This window comes from Rhinopithecus roxellana, chromosome 11 (assembly GCF_007565055.1).
Source record: "Rhinopithecus roxellana isolate Shanxi Qingling chromosome 11, ASM756505v1, whole genome shotgun sequence".
NCBI lineage: Eukaryota > Metazoa > Chordata > Mammalia > Primates > Cercopithecidae > Rhinopithecus > Rhinopithecus roxellana.
This window is the reverse complement of record NC_044559.1, coordinates 81,908-103,993: the sequence shown is the minus strand read 5'-3', so window position 1 is coordinate 103,993 and position 22,086 is coordinate 81,908. Positions and strand designations below refer to the sequence as shown.

General features: G+C 38.3%; 1 protein-coding gene across 2 annotated transcripts in view; it reads right to left on the bottom strand.

Moving 5' to 3' along the window:
• The window catches only part of LOC104678082 (cyclin-Y-like protein 2), a 60,065-nt gene that overhangs the window by 26,377 nt on the left and 11,602 nt on the right, over nt 1–22,086 (bottom strand). The window contains exons 1-4 of one of the 2 annotated variants that reach the window (XM_030940060.1): nt 15,659–15,881; nt 13,154–13,228; nt 10,834–10,868; nt 3,978–4,078 (exon numbers count right to left, since the gene is read on the bottom strand). In XM_030940060.1, coding sequence (XP_030795920.1) covers nt 3,978–4,078; nt 10,834–10,868; nt 13,154–13,228; nt 15,659–15,881 — 434 coding nt within the window. Of the gene's footprint in view, nt 1–3,977; nt 4,079–10,833; nt 10,869–13,153; nt 13,229–15,658; nt 15,882–22,086 lie in introns of those variants that run through there. The other variant, XR_004059942.1, reaches the window with a different exon arrangement.

Sequence of the window (22,086 nt, the reverse complement as noted above, 5' to 3'; positions counted from 1 at the left end):
TATCTTGAGATCTGTTCCATCAATACCCAGTTTATTGAGTGTTTTTGGCATGAAGGGATGTTGAATTTTATTGAAGGGCTTTTCTGCATCTTTTGAGATAATCATGTGGTTTTTGTCATTGGTTCTGTTTATGTGATGGATTACATATATTGATTTGCGTATGTTGCATCCCAGGAATGAAGCCGACTTGATCATGGTGGATAAGCTTTTTGATGTGCTGCTGGATTCAGCTGGCCAGTATTTTAATGAGAATTTTCACATCGATGTTCATCAGGGATATTGGTCTGAAATTTTCCTTTCCTATTGTGTCTCTGCCAGGTTTTGATATCAGGATGATGCTGGCCTCATAAAACGAGTTAGGGAGGAGTCCCTCTTTTTTTGTTTGGAATAGTTTCAGAATGGTACCAGCTCCTCTTTGTACCTCTGGTAGAATTCGACTGGGAATCCATTTGGTCCTGGACTTTTTTTAGTTGTTCGGGTATTAATTACTGCCTCAATCTCAGAACTTGTTATTGGTCAATTCACGGATTCAACTTCTTCCTGGTTTACTCTTGGGAAGGTTTATGTGTCCAGGAATCTAGCCATTTCTTCTAGATTTTGTAGTTTATTTGCATAGAGGTGTTTATAGTATTCTGTGATGGTAGTCTGTATTTCTTTGGGATTGGTGGTGACATCCCCTTCATCATTTTTTATTGCATCTATTTGATTCTTCTCTCTTTTCTTCTTTATTCGTCTGGTTAGCAGTCTATCTATTTTGTTAATCTTTTCAGAAAACCGGCTCCTGGATTCATTGATTTTTTGAGGAGATTTTTCGTGTCTCTATCTCCCTCAGTTCTGCTCTGATCTTAGTTATTTCTTCTCTTCTGCTTTTGAATTTGTTTGTTCTTGCTTCTCTAGTTCTTTTAATGGTGATGTTAGGGTGTCAATTTTAGATCTTTCCCACTTTCTGATCTGGATATTTAGTGCTACAAATTTCCCTCTAAACACTGCTTTAGCTGTGTCCCAGAGATTCTGGTTCATTGTGTCTTTGTTCTCATCGGTTTCAAAAGCTTCTTTATTTCTGCCTTCATTTCATTATTTACTCAGTAGTCATTCAGGAGCAGGTTGTTCAGTTTCCATGTAGTTGTGCAGTTTTGAGTGAGTTTCTTAATCTTGACTTCTAATTTGATTGCACTGTGGTCTGAGAGACTGTTATGATTTCCATTCTTTTGCATTTGCTGAGGAGTGTTTTACTTCCATCTAAGTGGTCCATTTCAGAATAAGCACTGAGAAGAATGTATATTTTGTTGATTTGGGGTGGATAGTTCTGTAGATGTCTATTAGGTGTGCTTGGTCCAGAGTCGAGTTCAAGTCCTGAATGTCCTTGTTAATTTTCTGTCTCACTGATCTGTCTAATATTGATAGTGGGGTGTTAAAATCTCTCACTATTGTTGTGTGGAAGTCTAAGTCTCTTTGTAGGTCTCTAAGAACTTGCTTTATGAATCTGGGTGCTCCTGTATTGGGTGCATATATATTTAGGGTAGTCAGCTCTTCTTATTGCATTGATCCCTTTACCACATGTAATACCCTTCTTTGTCTTTTTTGATCTTTGTTGGTTTAAAGTCTGTTATATCAGAGAGTAGAATCGCAAACCCCCCCCCTTTTTTTTTTTTTTTTTTTTTTTTTTGCTTTCCATTTGCTTGGTAAATATTCCTCCATCCCTTTATTTTGAGCCTATGTGTGTCACTGCACATAAGATGGGTCTCTTGAATATAGCACACCAATAGGTCTTGACTCTTTATCCAATTTGTCAGTCTGTGTCTTTTAATTGGGGCACTTAGCCTGTTTACATTTAAGGTTGATATTATTATGTGTGGATTTGATCCTGTCATCATGATGCTACCTGGTTATTTAGCACATTAGTTGATGCAGTTTCTTCATAGTGTTGTTGGTCTTTATGTTTTGCTATGTTTTTGGAGTGGCTGATACTGGTTTTCCCTTTCAACATTTAGTACTTCCTTCAGGAGCTCTTGTAAGGCAGGTCTGGTGGTGACAAAATCCCTTAGCATTTGCTTGTCTGTAAAGGATTTCATTTATCCTTCATTTATGATGCTAAATTTGGCTGGATATGAAATTCTGGGTTGAAAATTCTTTAAGAATGTTGAATATTGGCCCCTACTCTCTTCTGGCTTGTAGGTTTGCTGAAGAGAGATGTGCTGTTGGTCTGATGGGCTTCCCTTTGTAGGTAACTCGACTTTTCTCTCTGGCTGCCCTTAACATCTTGGGATTGCTCTTCTCAAGGAAGATCTTAGTGGTGTGCTCTGTATTTCTTGAATTTAAATGTTGGCCTGTCTTGCTAGGCTGGGGACGTTCTCCTGGATAATATCCTGAAGAGTGTTTTCCAACTTCGTTCCATTCTTCCCATCACTTTCAGGTACACCAATCAGTCGTAGGTTTGGTCTTTTCACATAGTCCCATATTTCTTGGAGGCTTTGTTTCTTTTCATTCTTTTTTTTCTCTAATCTTATCTTCACACTTTATTTCATTAAGGTGATCTTCCATCTCTGATATCCTTTCTTCTGCTTGATCAATTCGGCTATTGATACATACACGTTTCATGAAGTGTAACACGCTGTGTTTTTCAGCTCCATCACGTCATTTATGTTCTTCTCTAAACTCTTTATTCTAGTTAGCAGTTTCTGTATCCTTTTATCAAGCTGCTTAGCATCCTTGCATTGGGTTGGAACATTCTCCTTTAGCTTGGAGGAGCTAGTTATCACCCACCTTCTGAGGCCTACTTCTGTCAATTTGTCAAACTCATTCTCCATCCAGTTTTGTTCCCTTGCTGGTGAGGAGTTGTGATCCTTCGGAGGAGAAGAGGCATTCTGGTTTTGGACATTTTCAGCATTGTTGTGCTGTTTTTTGTCTCATCTTCATGGATTTATCTACCTTTGATCGCTGTTGTTGATGACCTTTTGATGTTGATGGGGTTTTTGCATTGTTGTCCTTTTTGTTGATGTTGATGCTACTGCTTTCTGTTTGCTAGTTTTCCTTCTAACTTTCAGGGGCCTCTTCTGCAGGTCTGCTGGAGTTTGCTGGAGGTCCACTCCAGACTGTTTGGGTATCACCAGTGGAGGCTGCAGAACAGCAAAGATTGCTGCCTGCTCCTTCCTCTGGAAGCTTCGTTCCAGAGGGGCACCCGCCAAATGCCAGCTCTCCTGTATGAGGTGTCTGTTGACCCCTGCTGGGAGATGACTCCAAGTCAGGAGTCAGCTGCCATTTTTAATTAAAGTAAAAGTTACTGACAATTGAATTAGCTGAAAATGCTAGAGCATTTGAAATAAAATAGTTTGTAAGCTAGTTATGTTTATAGAATGAATAGTAAAATTAAAGACAAAGACATTAATATTCTAAATTAGCACTTTCCGAACTGTGTTCTAAAAATCAACACTCATAACCCAAGGAGGTGATAATGATGTACACTGGACAAACCCAGTGGAGCTGGTGCTGGTGTTGGTTGTTGTTCCTTTTAAAATAAACTTCATCTCAGGGTGCTCTCAAAGCGCATCTTTGTGGCCCATGAAGTTCTTATGCACAATGGGAGAAAATCAAATGCAGATACACTGTGGTGCCAGAAGAGAAAAAGCTGTTCCTTCTTCCAAGACTAATGTCCAAAGTAGTACACATTGATTTAGGCCTGCAACGCACTGAAAAATCAATAAAGGTAACCTATCCTTCTCATTGCGTTCAACATTGTCTTAAGGCATAAAGGTATCAAATAAATAGCTACACTTTTTCTGGGATTGCTTATTTGCTGATTTTTCCTTCCACCATGATGTCTAAGATTAAAAGAGAAATTGATACTTAATATTTAGAATCTGGATATCAATATATAGTTGACTCCAATTTCTCAAAATGATTGCTGAAGAGGACAACCAAATAGCTGAAATAATTTTTGAATAAAGGAGTCTGTCCCTTGGCATTATAGTTTTACTCACGATTTCAGTGTCATTGTAAGATGAGGTTGGCTGGCTGTGCTGTCATCAAGGAATATTGTCGAACATGAACTGTATTGTTGAGTAACATGCTCAGTAGATACCTGAAGGGGAAGGGAAGTATAAGTTAAACTTATCAAAGTATACTTTTTCATTGGTTAAAATGTCAAATTTTTCAAAGCGCTAGGATATTTCTTACACTCCATGAACTGCCTGAGTGTGGTATCATGTGCACTCTATAGAAAACCCATTGGAGGCTCTTAACTGCCACAGATGATGTTTGAGACATGGGTTATAAAATGCCATCCTTAATATGGTACCTATCATCAAACCTAACAAGGATTTTATGAATTGCCTTTATAAATAATGAGAAAAGTTTAAAATAAGATTTCATTTTTTTTATAGTGACATAAAACAGCTGAGAATTTTTATTTGTTATTTATTTACTACAGTAAAATGTAATGTATTAAATAATATTGGTATAGGACCATTTTACTGCAATGAATACAAGACTAATGCGTTTACTAAGTTACTAATCGTAAATGTATTATTTCAGGCGATATTATGACAAAACAAGTGTTTCAGATTCAGAGGTTCTGTGTACCAGAGTTGCTAGGCCACCAACAAGCGAGGAAGACATAGGTTTCTCTAGTCCTGTTATCTTATGTGGAGGATAAAAAAAAAAATTTAACTTTCACTTCATGTTTAAATAAGACTGCCATGACATGACTCAAATGAGACCCTCAGAGAATACTTTCCATTCATTTCAAAACTTGATTAATTTTATTCTATAAATCATTTGACCTGCACCTAGGCATTTTCCTGCTGTAACCTTGTTCTCTGCCTGGAATAATGCTTTTTCTCTTTCCTTGTTCCAGCAAGCTTGACTCCATATACCCTCTTGGATCTCTTTGCCAGTAGCCTCACCAAAACATGTTTTCTTGTACACTAACTGGTTACAAGATACTAATTCTAGCAGAGTATTCCCCTCATGAGAAAGTACGCCTCTCTATAAGAGTAAGGGAGAGCCCTAACTGTTCCTACCTCCAGCTGCTCAGCATAAAATGTTGAATAAATCAAAAAGTTCAAGTGTTTGACAAATTAATTCAGTTATAATTTGGAAGGTAAGTCTTACTACATTTAATTACAACAGAAACACTACTAACACTTTATTGTTTATAGGTATTATTTAAGGTAGTCACAAAATAGAAACAAATCTAACTTCAGTCAGCATAAATCATAGAGTATGAAATTTTACAATCTTTAACAAGAAATGGAAGGGTTTACTTAGTAGTTTTAAGGTTTAATGACAAAAACTAGAAAATAATCATACCTCATATTTTAGTAAGTCAAAACCAAAGTCTGACCATCAAAGGTCCAGTACCCATTGGATGCCAATGCCCAACGACTGACTTCTTCCACTATACCTGCTGCCTCTCATTTTAACCCATTAAAAACACTAAAGCTATTTTCCTTGTAGAGGTCTTTCACCTCCTTGCTTAGGTATATTCCTAAGCCAGTGCTGTTTGTTGTTGTTGTTGTTGTTGTTTGTTGTCTGTTTGTCTTTTTTGGCAGCTATTGTAAAGGGGTGGAATTCTTGGTTTAATTCTCAGCTTCGTCACTGTTGAGGTATAACAGAGCCACTGATTTGTGTACATTAATTTTATATCCTGAAACTTTTCTCAATTCATTTATCAGTTATAGGAGTTTTTTGGAGGAGTCTTTAGGGTTTTCTAGGTATATGATCATATCATCAGCAAACAGTGACAGTCTGACTTCCTATTTACTGATCTGGATGGCTGTTATTTCTTTCTCTTGTGTGATTGCTCTGGCTAGGTCTTCCAGTACTATACCGAATAGGAGCAGTGATAGTGGGCATCCTTGTCTTGTTCCAGTTCTCAGGGGGAATGCTTTCAACTTTTTGCCATTCAATATTATGTTGGCTGTGGATCTGTAATGGATGGCTTTTATTACATTGAGGTATGTCCCTTGTATGCTAATTTTGCTGAGGGTTTTAATCATAAAAGGATGCTGAATTTTGTCAAATGCTTTTTCTGCATCTATTGAAATGATCATGTGATTTTTGTTTTGAATTCTGTTTCTGTGGTGTATCACATTTATTGACTTGCATATGTTAAACCATCCCTGCTTCCCTGGTATGAAACCCACTTGATCATGGCGGAGTATCTTTTTGATATGCCATTGGGAACTACAAAACATTGCTGAATGAAATTATGGATGACACAAAAAAATGGAAAGACATCCATGCTCATGAATGGGTAGAATCAATATGGTGAAAATGACCATACTGCCAAAAGCAATCTACAAATTCAATGCAATTCCTATCAAAATACCATCATTTTTCACAGAACTAAAAAAAAAATTCTAAAATATGGTACCAAACAAGACCCCACATAGCCAAAACGAAACTAAGCAAAAACAACAAAACTGGAGCCATCACATTATCTAACTTCGAACTATAAGATAAGGCCATTATCACCAAAACAGCATGGTACTGGTATAAAAATAGGCACATACACCAATGCAACAGAATAGTAAACCCAGAAATAAAATGAAATACCTACAGCCAAGTTAACTTCAACAAAGCCAACTAAAACCAAGTGAAGAACGTAAACCCTATTCAACAAATGGTGCCAGTATAATTGGCAAAGCCACGTGCAGGAGAATAAAACAGGATGCTCAACTCTCACCTTATACAAAAATCAACTCAAGATGGATCGAGGACATAAATCTACAACGTGAAACCATAAAAATTGTAGAAGATAATATGAGAAAAACCTTCTAGACATTGGCTTAGGCAAAGACTTCATAACCAAGAACCCAAAAGCAAATGCAACAAAAACAAAGATAAACAGGTGAAACTTAACTAGAGCTTCTGCACAGGAAAAGGAACAATCAGCAGAGTAAACAGACAACCTGCAGAATGAAAGAGAAAACCTTCACAATCTATACATCTGACAAAGGACTAATATACAGAATCTACAAGGAACTCAAACAGATGGGCAAGAGAGAAAACAAACAATCCCATCAAAAAGTGGGCTAAGGCGATAAATACACAATTCTCAAAAGAAGATATACCACTGGCCAAAAAACATATGAAAAAATGCTAAACGTCACTAATGATCAGGAAAATGAAAATCAAAACCACAATGCCATACCACCTTACTCCTGTAAGAATGGCCATAATTTAAAAAATCAAAAAATAATAGATGTTGGTGTGGACGCAGTGAAAAGAAAACACTTCTCTACAATGCTGGTAAAAATGGAAACTAGTACAACCACTATGGAAAGCAGTGTGGAGATTCCTTAAAACATTAAAAGTAGAACTACCATTCAATCCAGCAATCCCACTACTGGGTATCTACCCAGAGGAAAAGAAGTCATTATACAAAACAGATACTTGCACATGTATGTTTGCAGCAGCACAATTTGCAATTATAAAAATATGGAACCAGCCCAAATGCCCATCAATCAACAAGTGGATTAAGAAATACCACTCAACCATAATAAGGAATAAATTAATGGCATTCCCAGCAATCTGGATGGAATCAGAGACTATTATTCTAAGTGAAGTAACACAGGAATGGAAAACTAAAGATCATATGTTCTCATTCATATGTGGGAGCTAAGCTATGAGGATGCAAAGGCATAGAATGATACAATGGACTTTAGGGACACAGGGAAAAGGGTGGGGGGTGAGGGATAAAAGACTACAAATTGGGTTCAGTGGATACTGCTCAAGTGACGAGTACACTGAAATCTCACAAATCACCACTAAAGAATCTACTCATATAACCAAATACCACCTGTTTCCCCCAAAACCTAAGGAAATAAAAGTATACAAATAACCTATGGCATTCTTCCCAGCAAAAATAAAATAAAATGAAAACTCAAGTTTATGTTTTCCTCTCTCCTTTTTGGCAGGAAAAAGTTTAGGTATGTTTTTAAATAATAACTTTTTTCTTTTTCTGAGACAGGGTCTCCCTTTGTTGCCCAGGTTGGAGTGCAGTGGTGCAATTATAGTTAACTACACGTTAACTACAGCCTCAAACTCCTGAGCTCAAGTGATCCTCTGCCTCAGCCTCCTGAGTAGGTAAAACTAAAGGCACATGCCACCATGCCTGGCTAATTTGTTTAAATTTAACCTTTTTGTAGAGATGAGCTCTTGCTATGTTGACCAGGCTAAAAATAAACAAATTTTAATTCACTTAAATATTTCTAACACTTTGGACATTCATGAAAACAGCTCCATCTATGTTGTGAGGTAATGGGATAATATGGCAGCGTAAGTTTGAATAAAAATATTCAACAACACCTTAGGAGAAAAGTATAATATGCTAATTATAGATACATCACTAAAGAATTGTCTGGGTTAATACCATTAATTATATTGAAATTAAACTTTGATACACATGTAAATATAGGTCCTAAATTTAGATTAAATATAATAGATTGACCACAAATTTATTTCCTCTGCCCCTGCAAGTCTCATTAGTCATACATAAAATACTGGTTACAAACAGGATCAGGACAGAAGGTTGACAGAGATGATTTTTAATAAATGCTGGGACATAAAAAGCACATAAAGGAGTGGTACATAACACAGAAGCACAACTTTGGTCCCTACAGAAAGTGACTGGAAGAGAAGCAAGCCAGTTTGTCTTGCAGAACTAAAGGCAGGCTGTGAACTTAGAGGCAAATGGAACTTTGGAAGGTAGTGGTAAAATGTAAAACAAAAGCCAGCAAGGTCAGAAAATCTGTGGTTAGAGCCCCAAGTCCACCTGTCTTCCCATCTGATGAGAAACTTAGATGTGTGTTCTCTGGATATACCAAACCTGAGAATTTCTAGGTTCAGAAATACCATGGCTTAAACCTGAGATATAAAGAAAACTGTACACCAAAAACAGAACTCCAACTTGCTTCCCTAACTCTGCTTTTGGAAAGCAAGTAGACATTCTTTTACTTCCCAGGCAGAAAATTGGGAGATCCTTTCTCAGAAGAATCTGAACTGGATCAAGTAAAGATCCCCAGATAATACACTGAAGTCCCACAAATGAAAAGTTAGTTTGGCTTCCAAAACCTCACACTGAGTGCCACCAGTTAACAGAAGTCCTGCTTCCAAATAAAACCAGGGAACACCACACATTGGAGGGAAGCCTCCAACAAGACAGATCAAAACAACAGAAAAAAGGAATTCATGGACCAGTCAAAATCAGGAGCAAAACTTAAAAAAAAAAAAAAAAAAAAATCTGAAACCACTGTGAGAAAAAGATAGAAAATTCAATAGAAATATTACAGTAAAAAGTCACAGAAGTTGAAAAAAAAATCGAAGGGGAAAAGTTAAAAACCAATGCAGGTATACTGTTCTAAGCAACCTAGCATCTGAATGACGAGACTGTCAGAAAAAAAGGAACACAGAAAATACAAAAATTCTCAAGAAGAGAGTCTTGAGACTCTCTTCTTGAGACTTCTTGAGTCTTCTTGAGTCTTCTTGAGACTCTCTTCTTAGTAGCCTCAATAAAATGAAAAGATTCCTACCAAGCTGTTATGAAATTTCAGAATCTCAGTGAGAGAGAAGCTTCTAAAAAGCTTCCACAGATACATAAAATCTAGTTATAAATAATGTATCTCACAATGGCAGTAGAGTCAAGAACAACACTGTAATGACAGCACAATTGCAAAATATCTTCAGAACCATAAAGTTTAGATTTAAGCTAGAAGTTTACTCTATATCAAAAAGGAGGGGTTTTAAGATTGGCCAGATCTCTAAACATCTCTGCCCAGGAAAATGTGCTCAAGTACAACTAAAAAGGTTAACAGGACAGCAGGAAACAGAATCTAGGACTCAGGTGATCCCACGTAAGATGGCAGCTATGTGAGATCCCAAAAGACTTTAAGGAGCTAGCACAGAAAAGCAGACATTGAGCATATCTAGGGAAAGCCATTCTATATTGAACTAGGATGACAAAATGCCAAAGAAAGTTGACCCCAACCCCCGGCAAAAAAAAAAAAAAAAAAAAAAAAAAAATGGAACAGATGTGTTTTAGCAGATGGAAAGTATCTTTGAAAGGCATAGGATAAATGCTACAACACTTGGGGGAAAAACAGCTGTCAGAAAAGAGGCAAACAAATATAGTCAGAAAATTAGCTTCATGCTAAAAAAAAAATGGATGTGAAAGCAAACAGACCAGCCAGGGGCTACTTATTGCATTTGGCTGGGTAAAGTAACATAGGCTAGGGAAAAATAGGTGATCCAGAAAAAGTGCAGAAATGCTCAGATTTCAGAACTGTTTCAGAGAAAGAATGAAGGACATATAATGCAGAGGCAAGTGAAAACACCATATGACTTAGCAGTGAATAATATTTGCATAGTCATAATCATGTAAATATTACTGATTTAATTAAAAAGTGTGCTACAATTGGAAGAAACAGAGGGAGAAAAATAAGGTCATGGTGTAGTGAGGAAGGTATGCTTTCACCTGCTACGACAAAGTCAATAGACAGTGCTGACAGCTATTCTATTTTTGTTATTTGTTGTTCTGTATTTGTTATTTTGTTATGTTATTTATTAGCTATTCTATTTTGTTATTTGATTAAAAATATGATTAAATATTTAAGGCGGATCTTTATATCACAACCAGACTATTAAAATTTAACTTAAACGTCAGAAATTCTTAAAAGGTGGACACACTAAGCTGAAGAATTCTCTGGATATTTTTGATACTTAGGAAAATACAAAAAGAGGTCCATGCTATCACCACTGGGTCCCCATTATAATTCAAGAGAGACATTTTTATATCAAACTATCAATTTCTTAACTTTTTGACTGTTTACGTACATGCTTTGTATAGTTGCTTTTTCTTTTTTCTTGTACTAAGAATGAAAAAAAAAAAGGTCACTTCTGACACAAATACCATAAAATAAGAGTAGTAGTTAATGTCTTACTAATTACTCCTAAATAAGGAAAAATTCCATTTTAAAAAATTACTTTCAAAAATTTATATTTAAATTATCTGGTATGATAAATCTCATAAAGTAAAATATAATAACTTAGTTTTACTTTCTGACCTAGTTCACTTTTTGTTTCCATTACATACAAATAAAAGAACCCTTATGTACAAAAGAAAAGAACAAAAAAAAATAAGGGCAGATTAAAAAGTTAGTTAATAAAAAAGTTTAACTGTTGCATATATGAGCCATAAGTATTTTCTCATTCTGCATTTACACTTAGCTTACTTTATTTACCAGAATCTAAGAGTTAACATCTCTAAGAACTACTTTCTGGCCAGGCACCTATCTCCAGATGCACCAGAATCCCTGTAAGCATCTCAAACCACACTTAATGGTCATCTACTAATATGTCACTAAAAACAAAACAACTGGAAAGTAACCTGTCTTAAATTTAAATTTTAAAATGACTATACAAACCTGATTGGACACGGTGTCTGCACCACAAAAAAATCATTTTTTCTAAAAAAGAAAAAAAAAAGGCCAGCATAATAAAAGCTCCAAGAAAACTTGGGCCATGCTTTGTTTCCTACACTGCCTCCACCTTTGATGCTGGAAGGGCCTTGCAGGCAAACATTCCTACCACTGAAGAGTGAGGGACATGGAATAGCTTTGGTTTTACCTCTTCCATGCTCTCTATGTGTGAGAAGCCCATGGCTCTGGAAGGAACTGGGAAAAACAACTCTGATATGGTTTGGATATTTTCCCCCCTCCAAATCTCATGTTAAAATGTGACCCTTAATGTTGGAGACAGGGCCTAGTGGGAGGTGTTTGGGTAATGGCGGTGGATTCCTTATGAATGCCTTGGTGCCATCCCCATGGTAATAAGCAAATTCTCATTCTGGTAGTTTAGGAGTGTGGCACCTTCCCTCTCCCTGCCTCTCCCTTCCTTTCTCACCATGTGGAACCACCTACTTCCCCTTCGCCTTCTATCATGATTGTAAGCTTGCTGAGGCTCTCACCAGAAGCAGATGTTGAAGCCATGCTTGTACAGCCTGAAGATCTATGAGCCAATTAAACCTCTATCTGTTATAAATTACCCAGCCTTATGTACCTCTTTTATAATAATGCAAAAATGAAGACATATTCTAACCAGAAATAACGGACTCAAGACAGGCAAAGTTTACTCAAAGTACAAAAAGAAAGGTTACAAACTCCCATGTTTTACTGTGCTACATTACTTCCCATATTATTATAGATCCTCACTTGTATTCTTGCTGCTTAAATCAACTGGAAAACTTGGCTGTGTATGGCTTTTTAGCAAACAAACGAGGATTTAACATAACATTAAGGAAAATAGGCCGGGCGCGGTGGCTCAAGCCTGTAATCCCAGCACTTTGGGAGGCCGAGACGGGCGGATCACGAGGTCAGGAGATCGAGACCATCCTGGCTAACACGGTGAAACCCCGTCTCTACTAAAAAATACAAAAATCTAGCCGGGCGAGGTGGCGGGCGCCTGTAGTCCCAGCTACTCCGGAGGCTGAGGCAGGAGAATGGCGTAAACCCGGGAGGCGGAGCTTGCAGTGAGCTGAGATCCGGCCACTGCACTCCAGCCCGGGCGACAGAGCGAGACTCCGTCTCAAAAACAAAAACAAAAACAAAAAAAACATTAAGGAAAATAAGCAGAAGTAGGGCATGTTTAAATTTACATTACATCAGATGAAAAGCTTAATAACTTAAAAGTTTCAAGAAGCATAAACTTGGATGTGATAAAACGCATGTGATCAGGGGACTGTGCAAGAGGAGGCCAAAATCACAGATTCAATCTCTGGTGATGAACCACTATGGATGGTTTTTTTATTTGTTTAAATGGAAACCAAGCTGAAGCCTGAGTTCTATCTTTAAAATGTACTCTTTGGAGCAAGGGAAAAGGGGCAAAAAATTATAAATAAAGATAAATCTATGACTCCTCCACACGACAAATTGTGTTGATAAAAAGATGGCAAAATGTATAAACAAAAGTTTACATGATTTCACTAACACATAATAACTAAAAAAAGCATATCACATATTAAAATAAGACAAGTGAATATGTGGAAAGTTGAAAAAATTAAAGCAATATGAGTTTCTAAATACTTTCTATAATACATCTGATCAAACAACAAGAGTTTTGACTCTTTTTCTTGGCAGAAAAAACAATGTTGTCTCACCATCTGTTTGAGATTTTCTCAGGAATATTGTGCTTGCCTTTGGATGGTCAGAAGAGTTGGACTCCAAAGGTATATCTATAGAGGGAGAGGAGAAAAAAAGATGTGATCATTATAAAAATTTATCAACTCATTTATTTGACTGCCACATTTAGGCTATTTCACTACCTTTACTAATGAATATATAGACATAAGATGAAGCCAGGCAAGATGGTACACACCTGTAGTCCCAGCTACTCAGGAGGCTGAGATGGGAAAATCCCTTGAGCCCAGGTCAGGAATTTGAGGCCAGCATGAGTGACATAGTGAGACCTTCCTTTATTTAAAAAAATGTAAATTTGCCTTTAAATTGTGTAAAATCGACTGCATACAATAAAACAAGATGGTAGTATGTTTTAAAAGACAGGTCTATTTTATAGACAAAATATAAGATGTATTCTGGAGTTTTTTTTTTTTTCATTTTAAAAAAGTAAATTCAGCATATCTGTCTCTTCCATGTCATTCTGAGGACATAGAACCTTAGTTCTGTTGAGTAGCTGTCTTCCATAGTCACGTGAGATCTCTAAGTCTTCATTTATTCATTAGCAAAACATAGGGAGAACGTATATAGGCCTTATTTGTATTGCAAAGGGCCAAATGAGACATACATAAACTGTGCTATAATCCTAAAGAATGACAATAAAGAGCCTTTTTTGGGCTCTCATCCAACACTTCTCATCTATTAACTGGTGAGTAAAATCACTCAGAGGCTTTCCTTATACCACCAAGTGGAGTATGTTTACACAAGTAAACATACTTTGTGTATAAAGGTGTAATGAATTAATTCACATATTTGTTTATTCTAAATTCTTAAATATCTTGAAAAATGAGTATAGTACTCCAAGTTACAAAGTCACACTCACCATGAGTCTTAATTATTCTACCTCTGAAAAAAATAAGAGCCCAACCAAAGTGTTTTTTTTTTTTTTTTTTTTCACTTTAAGTTCTGGGATACATGTGCAGAACATGCAGGTTTGTTACATAAGTATACATGTCCCATGGTGGTTTGCTGCACCCATCAACCCATCGAGGTTTTAAGCCTCACATGGATGAGGTATTGTCCTAATGATTTCCCTCCCTTTGTCCCCCACCCCCCGACGGGCCCCAGTGTGTGATATTCCTTTCCCTGTGTCCATGTGTTCTCATTGTGCTTTTTGCTTAGGATTGTCTTGGCTATACGGAGCCGAAACAAAGTTTAAATGGAAGAGCTATAAGACATTTCCTCTACAGTAATAAATCTCTGGTATTCAAATGAAACCAAAGAGCCAATGGATTTAATATCTTTATGATACAATGTTTTCTATTTGGAAAAATTTACTTTTTATTCAAGAACCATATTGTTACCCAGAATTCTTTTCACTTAGATTCATCTCGTTGCAAAACTTTAGAGGCAAACCAACTGTTTTCTCTTTTCTACCCCCTCCCATCCCTCTGCCTCTCCCAGCAGTGTAGAGACTGAAAAACTCCAACTTTCTTATCTTTGAACAAGATGCTATTGTCAGGAGGGGGAAGGACAAAGAGGGAGCCATGGCAACAAACAGTCTTACACAGGCAAGGTCTGACATTTTAACCTTCAATCTTTATATTACACATTCAAAGTCTACATTTACGTTTTACGTCTTTTGAAAGTTTTGACCACAAACAAACTCCACCTCTCTTTTAGAACAAGGAGGTAAATAATGTCTGTTAAGTCGCCAGACTTAATTAATCTGGAGACACATTTTGTGTTAAAGTAAGAATTTTAAAGTAATCAGAGCCACATAGGTAAACTCCTTGGGGGAACCCCCTCACACCCATTTTTCTGCAGCCCTGGCCATGACATTTCACACCTTTCCCAATTATTTTAAGCACCCTCCATTTTCTTTCCTTCTATGTTCAAATTAGTTAGAAGAAAGCAAGCAGCTTCTATCACGGTGACTTAAAGCAACCCATACAGTCTCTCCTATGGCAACCTGCATTCTGATTTTAAATAAGAAATCACCAAATATTTCAATATAAATTGTCCTGAGATTTAGCTACTTTAACAAAGGAAACAATTAGGCACTTACCTGGTTGCTTCACTTAGGTACCATCTGGATAGGTACAAAGAGAATGGGATGGGTACTGGAAAGTTGGGATATTTGAGTTTTTATTGAGAAAAGGAAGAGAATATTCCAAAGAAGCCTCAACAAAGTCCCACAGGTAGTAAATAGAGCTACAGACAAGAACAGCCATAAACAAATGGTCCCATGCCAGCCTGGGAGAATGAGATGAGGGAGAAATAACTGGGAGTTTGGGAGGGAAGGAGAAAAGAAACTGGATTCTGTGGGGAAAGACTAGGGGAAAGACCACGTTTTGTTCCTGGCCAGCCCTAGGATAGCTGGCTATAGGCAGAAAGGAGCCTGAGGTTGGGGATGCCTCCCAGAGGACCCTGGTGACAGCAGCAGCCAGAAGTGTGCTGAGGACAGATGGCACCCGTTACCTCCTTACCTTCTGGCATCTCCCGTTCACAGATGTGGTGCACGTGGAGGCCCTCACCAGCTTCAAAAGTCACCTCACCAGGCTGTACAGCAGCAGCTGCAGGCACTCCTGTTACCATGTCTCCAGCTGCTGTCTTATAGATCTCAGACCCACAGGGGCACACTGACCCCTGGTGCTGGTCCAACTCAGGGCTGGCCCTGGGACACACACAACAGGTCAGTACGTTCCCCATGGGGCGCCTCTAATCCTGTCACCACCTGTGCCTCTGCCCACAGCTTTGGCCACACACTCCCACTGCCCTAGGCTGAGGCTATGCTGCACTTGCAGAGATGGTCTTGTCTGCTGCTTGCCTGCCTACGCCACAGCCTGGCCCCAGCCAGGGCTTGGGCCAATGCCCGCACCCTGCCACCTCCCATGAGTTGACTTGTCTGGGAGGGTGAAGACCAGCTGGCTTATTTAATAGGTTGTGAACCCAACAAGCGCTGAGAGACACAAAAAATGCCTGAAGAAAGTACAGATGGAGCTCCTCCTCCTCCTGCAGTCACCTACAGACAGAAGCCCACTGGCCCAGGTGGAAGCCCAGGCTTGTGGCTCACAATGCCCCACCCCACACTTCACAATGCCCTCCCTGACAGCTCACAGTGCCCCACCCTGGCTGCCACCCCTCCCCAACAGCTCAGAATGCCCCTGCCTGGGCTGCCCCGCCCTGTGGCTTATGCTGCTGCTCCTCGTGCAGTGCCAGTGGGACTAAGGTTTTCATTCATTACCAGCTACTGATCTTTTCAGTCCTAAGAAAAGCACAAGGTGGTTCCTTATTTGAAGCCATCTTCCTCTGAGTTCTATACAAACCCTCAGTTAGTAGAGTGGGTCCCATTAGCAACCAAGTTGAGCAACTTTTATTTGCTGACTGAATGTAGATACACCTGAATTGTTGACTGCTTTTGTAACTAAATACTCCTCTCCTGTCTTCCAATGAGTGGCCATTTTTGTCTGCAACTTGACCACAGCAGGTCCCTGGGGCCCTAGCTCTACTCTCAATAAAGAGTTATGGCTGTGTGTCTTGAATGACACCTTAGGACCCATCCTGCCTCCATCTCTTTCTCCATAAAATAGAAACCTAACTTATTCCTCCAAGTTCTGAAATGCTGAAACTTACCAACTCCCTTTTCTCCCGTTTCTTCCTTCCATGGCAAGGACTTTCAGATTTTCTCTCTTTTACTAACAAAGCATTAAGCATGATTTTGTCATACAAAATAGAGAGCCGTAAAGTGGGGTACCACAGTCCTAATTCAATAAAGATGAATACTCAACATCTGGCAATCAGTATGTGCCTGACAGTGTTCTAACTGTGCTATGCTCATTTAACCCTTAGAAACAATCTCATTTTACAGGTTTTACAGAAGACACTGAAATGGAAAAGGCAAGTTATCTCCCCAAGGTCACACGACTGCTCAGGCTGGGGCCACAGTTTAATCCCAGGTAGTATAAATTCCCCAGTTACTCAAGCATGATTATCAGAAACTGTATTGGTTCATTTTCACACTGCTATGAAGAAGTACCTTAAGTTGAGTAATTTATAAAGGAAACAGGCTTAATCGACTCATGTTCTACATGGCTGGGAGACCTCAGGAAACTTACAATCACAGTGGAAAAGGAAGCAGGCACTTCTTACATGGCAGCAGGCCAGAGAGTGTGAGCGTGTGAAGGAGCAACTGTCAAACATGTATAAAACCATCAGATCTCATAAGAACTCACTCACTATCATGAGAACAGCATGGGAGAAACTGCCCCCATGATCCAGTTATCTCCCACTGGGTCCCTCCCTCAACACGTGGGGATTATGGGATTACAATTCAAGATGAGATTTGGGTGGGGACATGCCCAAACCATATCAGAAAGTAAAGGCAGAAGTCAAGCTTGGAGGGAAAGTGACACTGTAGATTAGTATATTTTTAAAAGAAAAACATTTTTTTAATGTGGATTTTAAAATACCTCCCCTTCATTCAACATTGATTAAGTCCCTTCTACATGCCAAGCACTGTATGTGTGAAACAGTCTTAACTCTTTTTTTTTTTTAGACCGAGTCTTGCTTTGTCACCAAGGCTGGAGTGCAGTGGCGCAATCTCGGCTCACTGCAAGCTCCGCCTCCCAGGTTCACGCCATTCTCCTGCCTCAGCCTCCCAAGTAGCTGGGACTACAGGCACCTGCCACCATGCCTGGCTACTTTTTCTATTTTTAGTAGATACGAGGTTTCACCATGTTAGCCAGAATGATCTTGATCTCCTGACCTCATGATCTGCCTGCCTCAGCCTTCCAAAGTGCTGGGATTACAGGCGTGAGCCACCACGCCCGGCCAAAACACTCCTAACTCTTAATGGGTGTAAGCAGATACAAAAACAAAGGCTTAAGGAGTTCAGTTTTCTGAGACCACACTGCTGGACAAGGTATAAACCTGGGATACAGATCCACCTCTATTTGACCCCAAATTTGATGCTGGGATGGTTTCAAGTTTATTCTGAAAATGTGAGTCACTGAACCACACAAAGGTGAAGAGTCTCTATCAGATGTGTGTATAGTGGTCTGTATTATAAGGAAGGACTGCAGGAAGTAACAAGACCAATTAAGAGATTTTATCTAAAAGAAGAGTAATGATAAAGGCAGTGGCAGTAAAAAAAAAGTGGAGGAAAATGTTTTCTGATCATTTGGGAGATGGAATAGGAAGTGCTTGGTCATGAGATGTGAAAGAAGAGGGGAAGTAGAGGGAAAACACAGCTGCTCAGGCTCTGCTGGAAAAGACTGGGTACATAGCGGTGCCTTCCTCCTGGCAGAGAATGTAGGAAGAGAAACAGGTAAGGAGGAAAAGATATTTTTTACTCTCAGGGTCACATAAAATGGAATTCTATGGTCAAAAGTTGAATATAAATCTCTGCAGGCTAAGTCAATTTGTGACATCCCAACATATGTTTTCAAAAAAAAACCACACATACTAAATCAAACCATTAAGAGTGGGGAAATTTCCTAAAATTCGCATGCTAATAATATCACCATTTTTCATTTATTACTTTCATGGAGGAATTCTGAATCTATGGTTATGGCAAATGAGGCATCTTGTATAAAATAAAGCTAATACATGAAACAAAACATTTAAAATTCTATTGTCCTCAGAGAATAGAGAATGCAACTGAAGCCATGGACATGGAAGTGATTGCCTTGAGAAGTGGTGTATAGTAAGAAGAATTGGGAAGAAAAATCCCTGGAGAATAGGGTGATTTCCACGGCATTAAGTGAAGCTTGCAAAAGTGAGCACTGGGAGTCAAGAGACCTGCATATAAATCAGGAATGGTTGCCTCCATAAGTCATTAGAAAAGAGATGATGTCTGCTTTTCATTTCTATAACAGCAGCACCTAACACAGTGTGTGGTCAATAAGTACTCAATATGCATTATCTCAATGCACAGAGTCAAATATATTGCCAGGAGGGCAGGAAAGCTACAAATCAGCTATGATAATTTAGTGATTGGGCTTGTGCGCATGTGAGTGAGCTGGATGTCAGGCAGTGGGTAAAGTATTAAACTGGAGGTGAGAAAACAATGACACAAACTGAGGGCTTCTCTTCCCAAGTATTTGGCTGAGAAGAGAGATGTAGGTAGTAGTTAAAGGGTAAATATGGTAAAGAAAGCCTTTTATACCAAGATTCAACAAAAAGGGTGAGTATACTTCTATGTTAAAGGGAAAGAGCCAATAGAGAAAATACAGTTTTGAGTTTATAAGAAAAAAAGGAAGAACAAATGCAGAAGGGCCCTTAAAAGGCACAAGTGCATGCAATCCGGATCAGGGGCAGATTAGCTTTGGACTTACACAAAAGCAAGAAGGGAGAAAGGACCACGTCATTCCAGAGATATTTCTGGTAGAGGAAAGGTTTAGGAAGAGATCTTTTGATGACCTTTATTTGAACAGACTTTTCGAAAAACTACTGTGGGAAAAACGATACTATGTATAGAAAAGTCTACACTTCTTAATATACCTAACAACAACAACAAAACAGTTTGTTACACTAAACAAAACCCAAATAATGTCTTCCATAAAAGTGGATAACTGGAAAAGCAATTTGAGCATAAATCAAGGGGTTCAATTACCAGTAAGTGCATCAAAAAAGTGAAACATGGGTTTAATTTTTCCCACAAAGAGTTACAAGAAGTAACAACAACTTTTGGGGAAGAGGAAAAAATAATTAAGAAGAAAATTATATGCAATTCCAAAATGTGTGAATATTCATAAACTCTAACATAAGGTAACTACAAAAAGAACCAGAAGAATTGTCATCATAGGAAGAAATCGGTAATTTCAAAAATCAGGAAAGAAGGGATGATTCATATGTAATTTAATTTTGTTGAAAATATTTAAGTTTGAGGACAAAAATAGGTGATACATTGAAATGCAGAAACCATGGTGGAAAAAAAAAAAAAGAGTTCAAGAAAGTTCAGTTTCAGTAACCAATATCTAGTAAAACCTTCAGGATCTAGTGGCTACAATCTGCGTTAATAGTGTCTGAAGACCTCGAAATATCATTAGATACCATTTTGGATAATTCTTACAGACTTGAGATGATGTCTATCTAAAGCTACAAAATAGTGCCTGCACTTAACAACAGACACACTCAAAAACAGGTATCCATGACTTTACTTTTACCTTTTATTTTTTTGAGACAGTCTCACTCTGTCCCCTAGGCTAGAGTGCAGTGGCACAATCTCGGCTCACTGCAACGTCTGCCTCCCGGGTTGAAGCGATTCTCTTGCCCTCAGCCTCCTAAGTAGCTGGAATTACAGGCGCACATCACCATGCCTGGTTAATTTTTGTATTTTTAGTAGAGATGGGGTTTCACCATGTTGGTCAGGCTGGTCTCAAACTCCTGACCTCATGATCTGCCCGCCTCAGACTCCCAAAATGCTGGGATTACAGGCGTGAGCCTCTGCACCCAGTCCACAGATATCCATGACTTTAAAAATGGAAGAATTTTAAACTCTCTAAACAGGAAAATATTGGGAAACATTGTTACAAAAATAGATTTTAAAATAGTTTGATTGAAGACAATATTGAAGTACATTAAGAAAAATCCTATCCTACCATGACACTGGCAAGTCTGAGAGAGCAAAGGGAAATAAGTTAGAGTACTGTGATTTGAATTAATCAGGAGTTTGATTCTGTGAAATGAGCTGAGACCTTGTTTATTTATGGCTCCAAAGTAAACTAATTCATCCATTCATTCAATACCCATTTTGTACCTGAGCCCTTAGCAAACATGCCACACACTGTATGTAAGTTTTGGGGATATTGCTTGGACCAACATAAACAAGGTTCTTATTCTTGTGAAAGTTATCTTCCAGTAAGGGAGTTAACAGACTGTGTTGCCCATCACCCCTGCCTGCTTTACCTAGGATGACTACTGATCTCCAGCTATTGGATCATCATTCCAGACAATACGGTAGAGGGACAAAAGAAGGAGGAAGGCTTTTTAGAAGGTACTCATAGCACAGTGCTTACAAATTATTTACTTAAAACTTAGTCACACGACCAAACCTAGCTGCAGGGGAGGTTCAAAAGACATAATCATATAGCTAGGCTAATGAATACAGAAGAAACAATTGGATATGAAAAGGAAACTAACATGCTATTCCACAATCTCTAAAGAAAGATTAGGGAAGTTTTGGCTTAGAGCAAGAATAGTCACAATAAAATTTTACAACCCTTTGCAAGCATATATGAAAACATACCAAAAAGGTTGTAATGATCTTTTCTTAAGCTGAGAGGGCAGAAAAAATGAGAAAAATTAAATTATAAAATGAAACTTTGGTTTAGAGGTAAGAAACATTTTGCAACAGTCAAGAGGTCAGGGTTGTACAGTGTATTATGTGAATGTTGTGACTCATTGGTTTCATCTTAGATATCATAACCTGACATTTTGTAAAAGTGGTTTTTCATGAGAATTTTTTCAGGTGCCCTATAAAGTTCTGTCACATCAGAAGTGAATAATAATCTTCCATATTCATGAGATAGCTTAATGGCATCTTCCACAGTCTTTCACTGTTTAGGTAAACCTGGGAATCACGTTTGGGTATTGTCTCATCCAACTTCTGTTATCCATCCCCATCATAAGTCATGAAGGTCTTGGATATTTTGTGCTCTAGCAATTAATTCATCATGAATCCTGGAATTATTTGCTATTCCAGTCATTTGTCCTACTTCACTTCCCACAAGCATAATGAATTTACCACCATAAACTCCTAGACCATATGGAATTTGTACATGTGATTTGACTTTGTGAGCAAAAATTCTATGGATATCTTGAAATTCTTGCCTAGTATAAAACTTATTTTCAGTAGAGATTATATTTCTGCACTCAGGCAGCTATGAAACTTTCACTGTTATTGCTGGTCAGG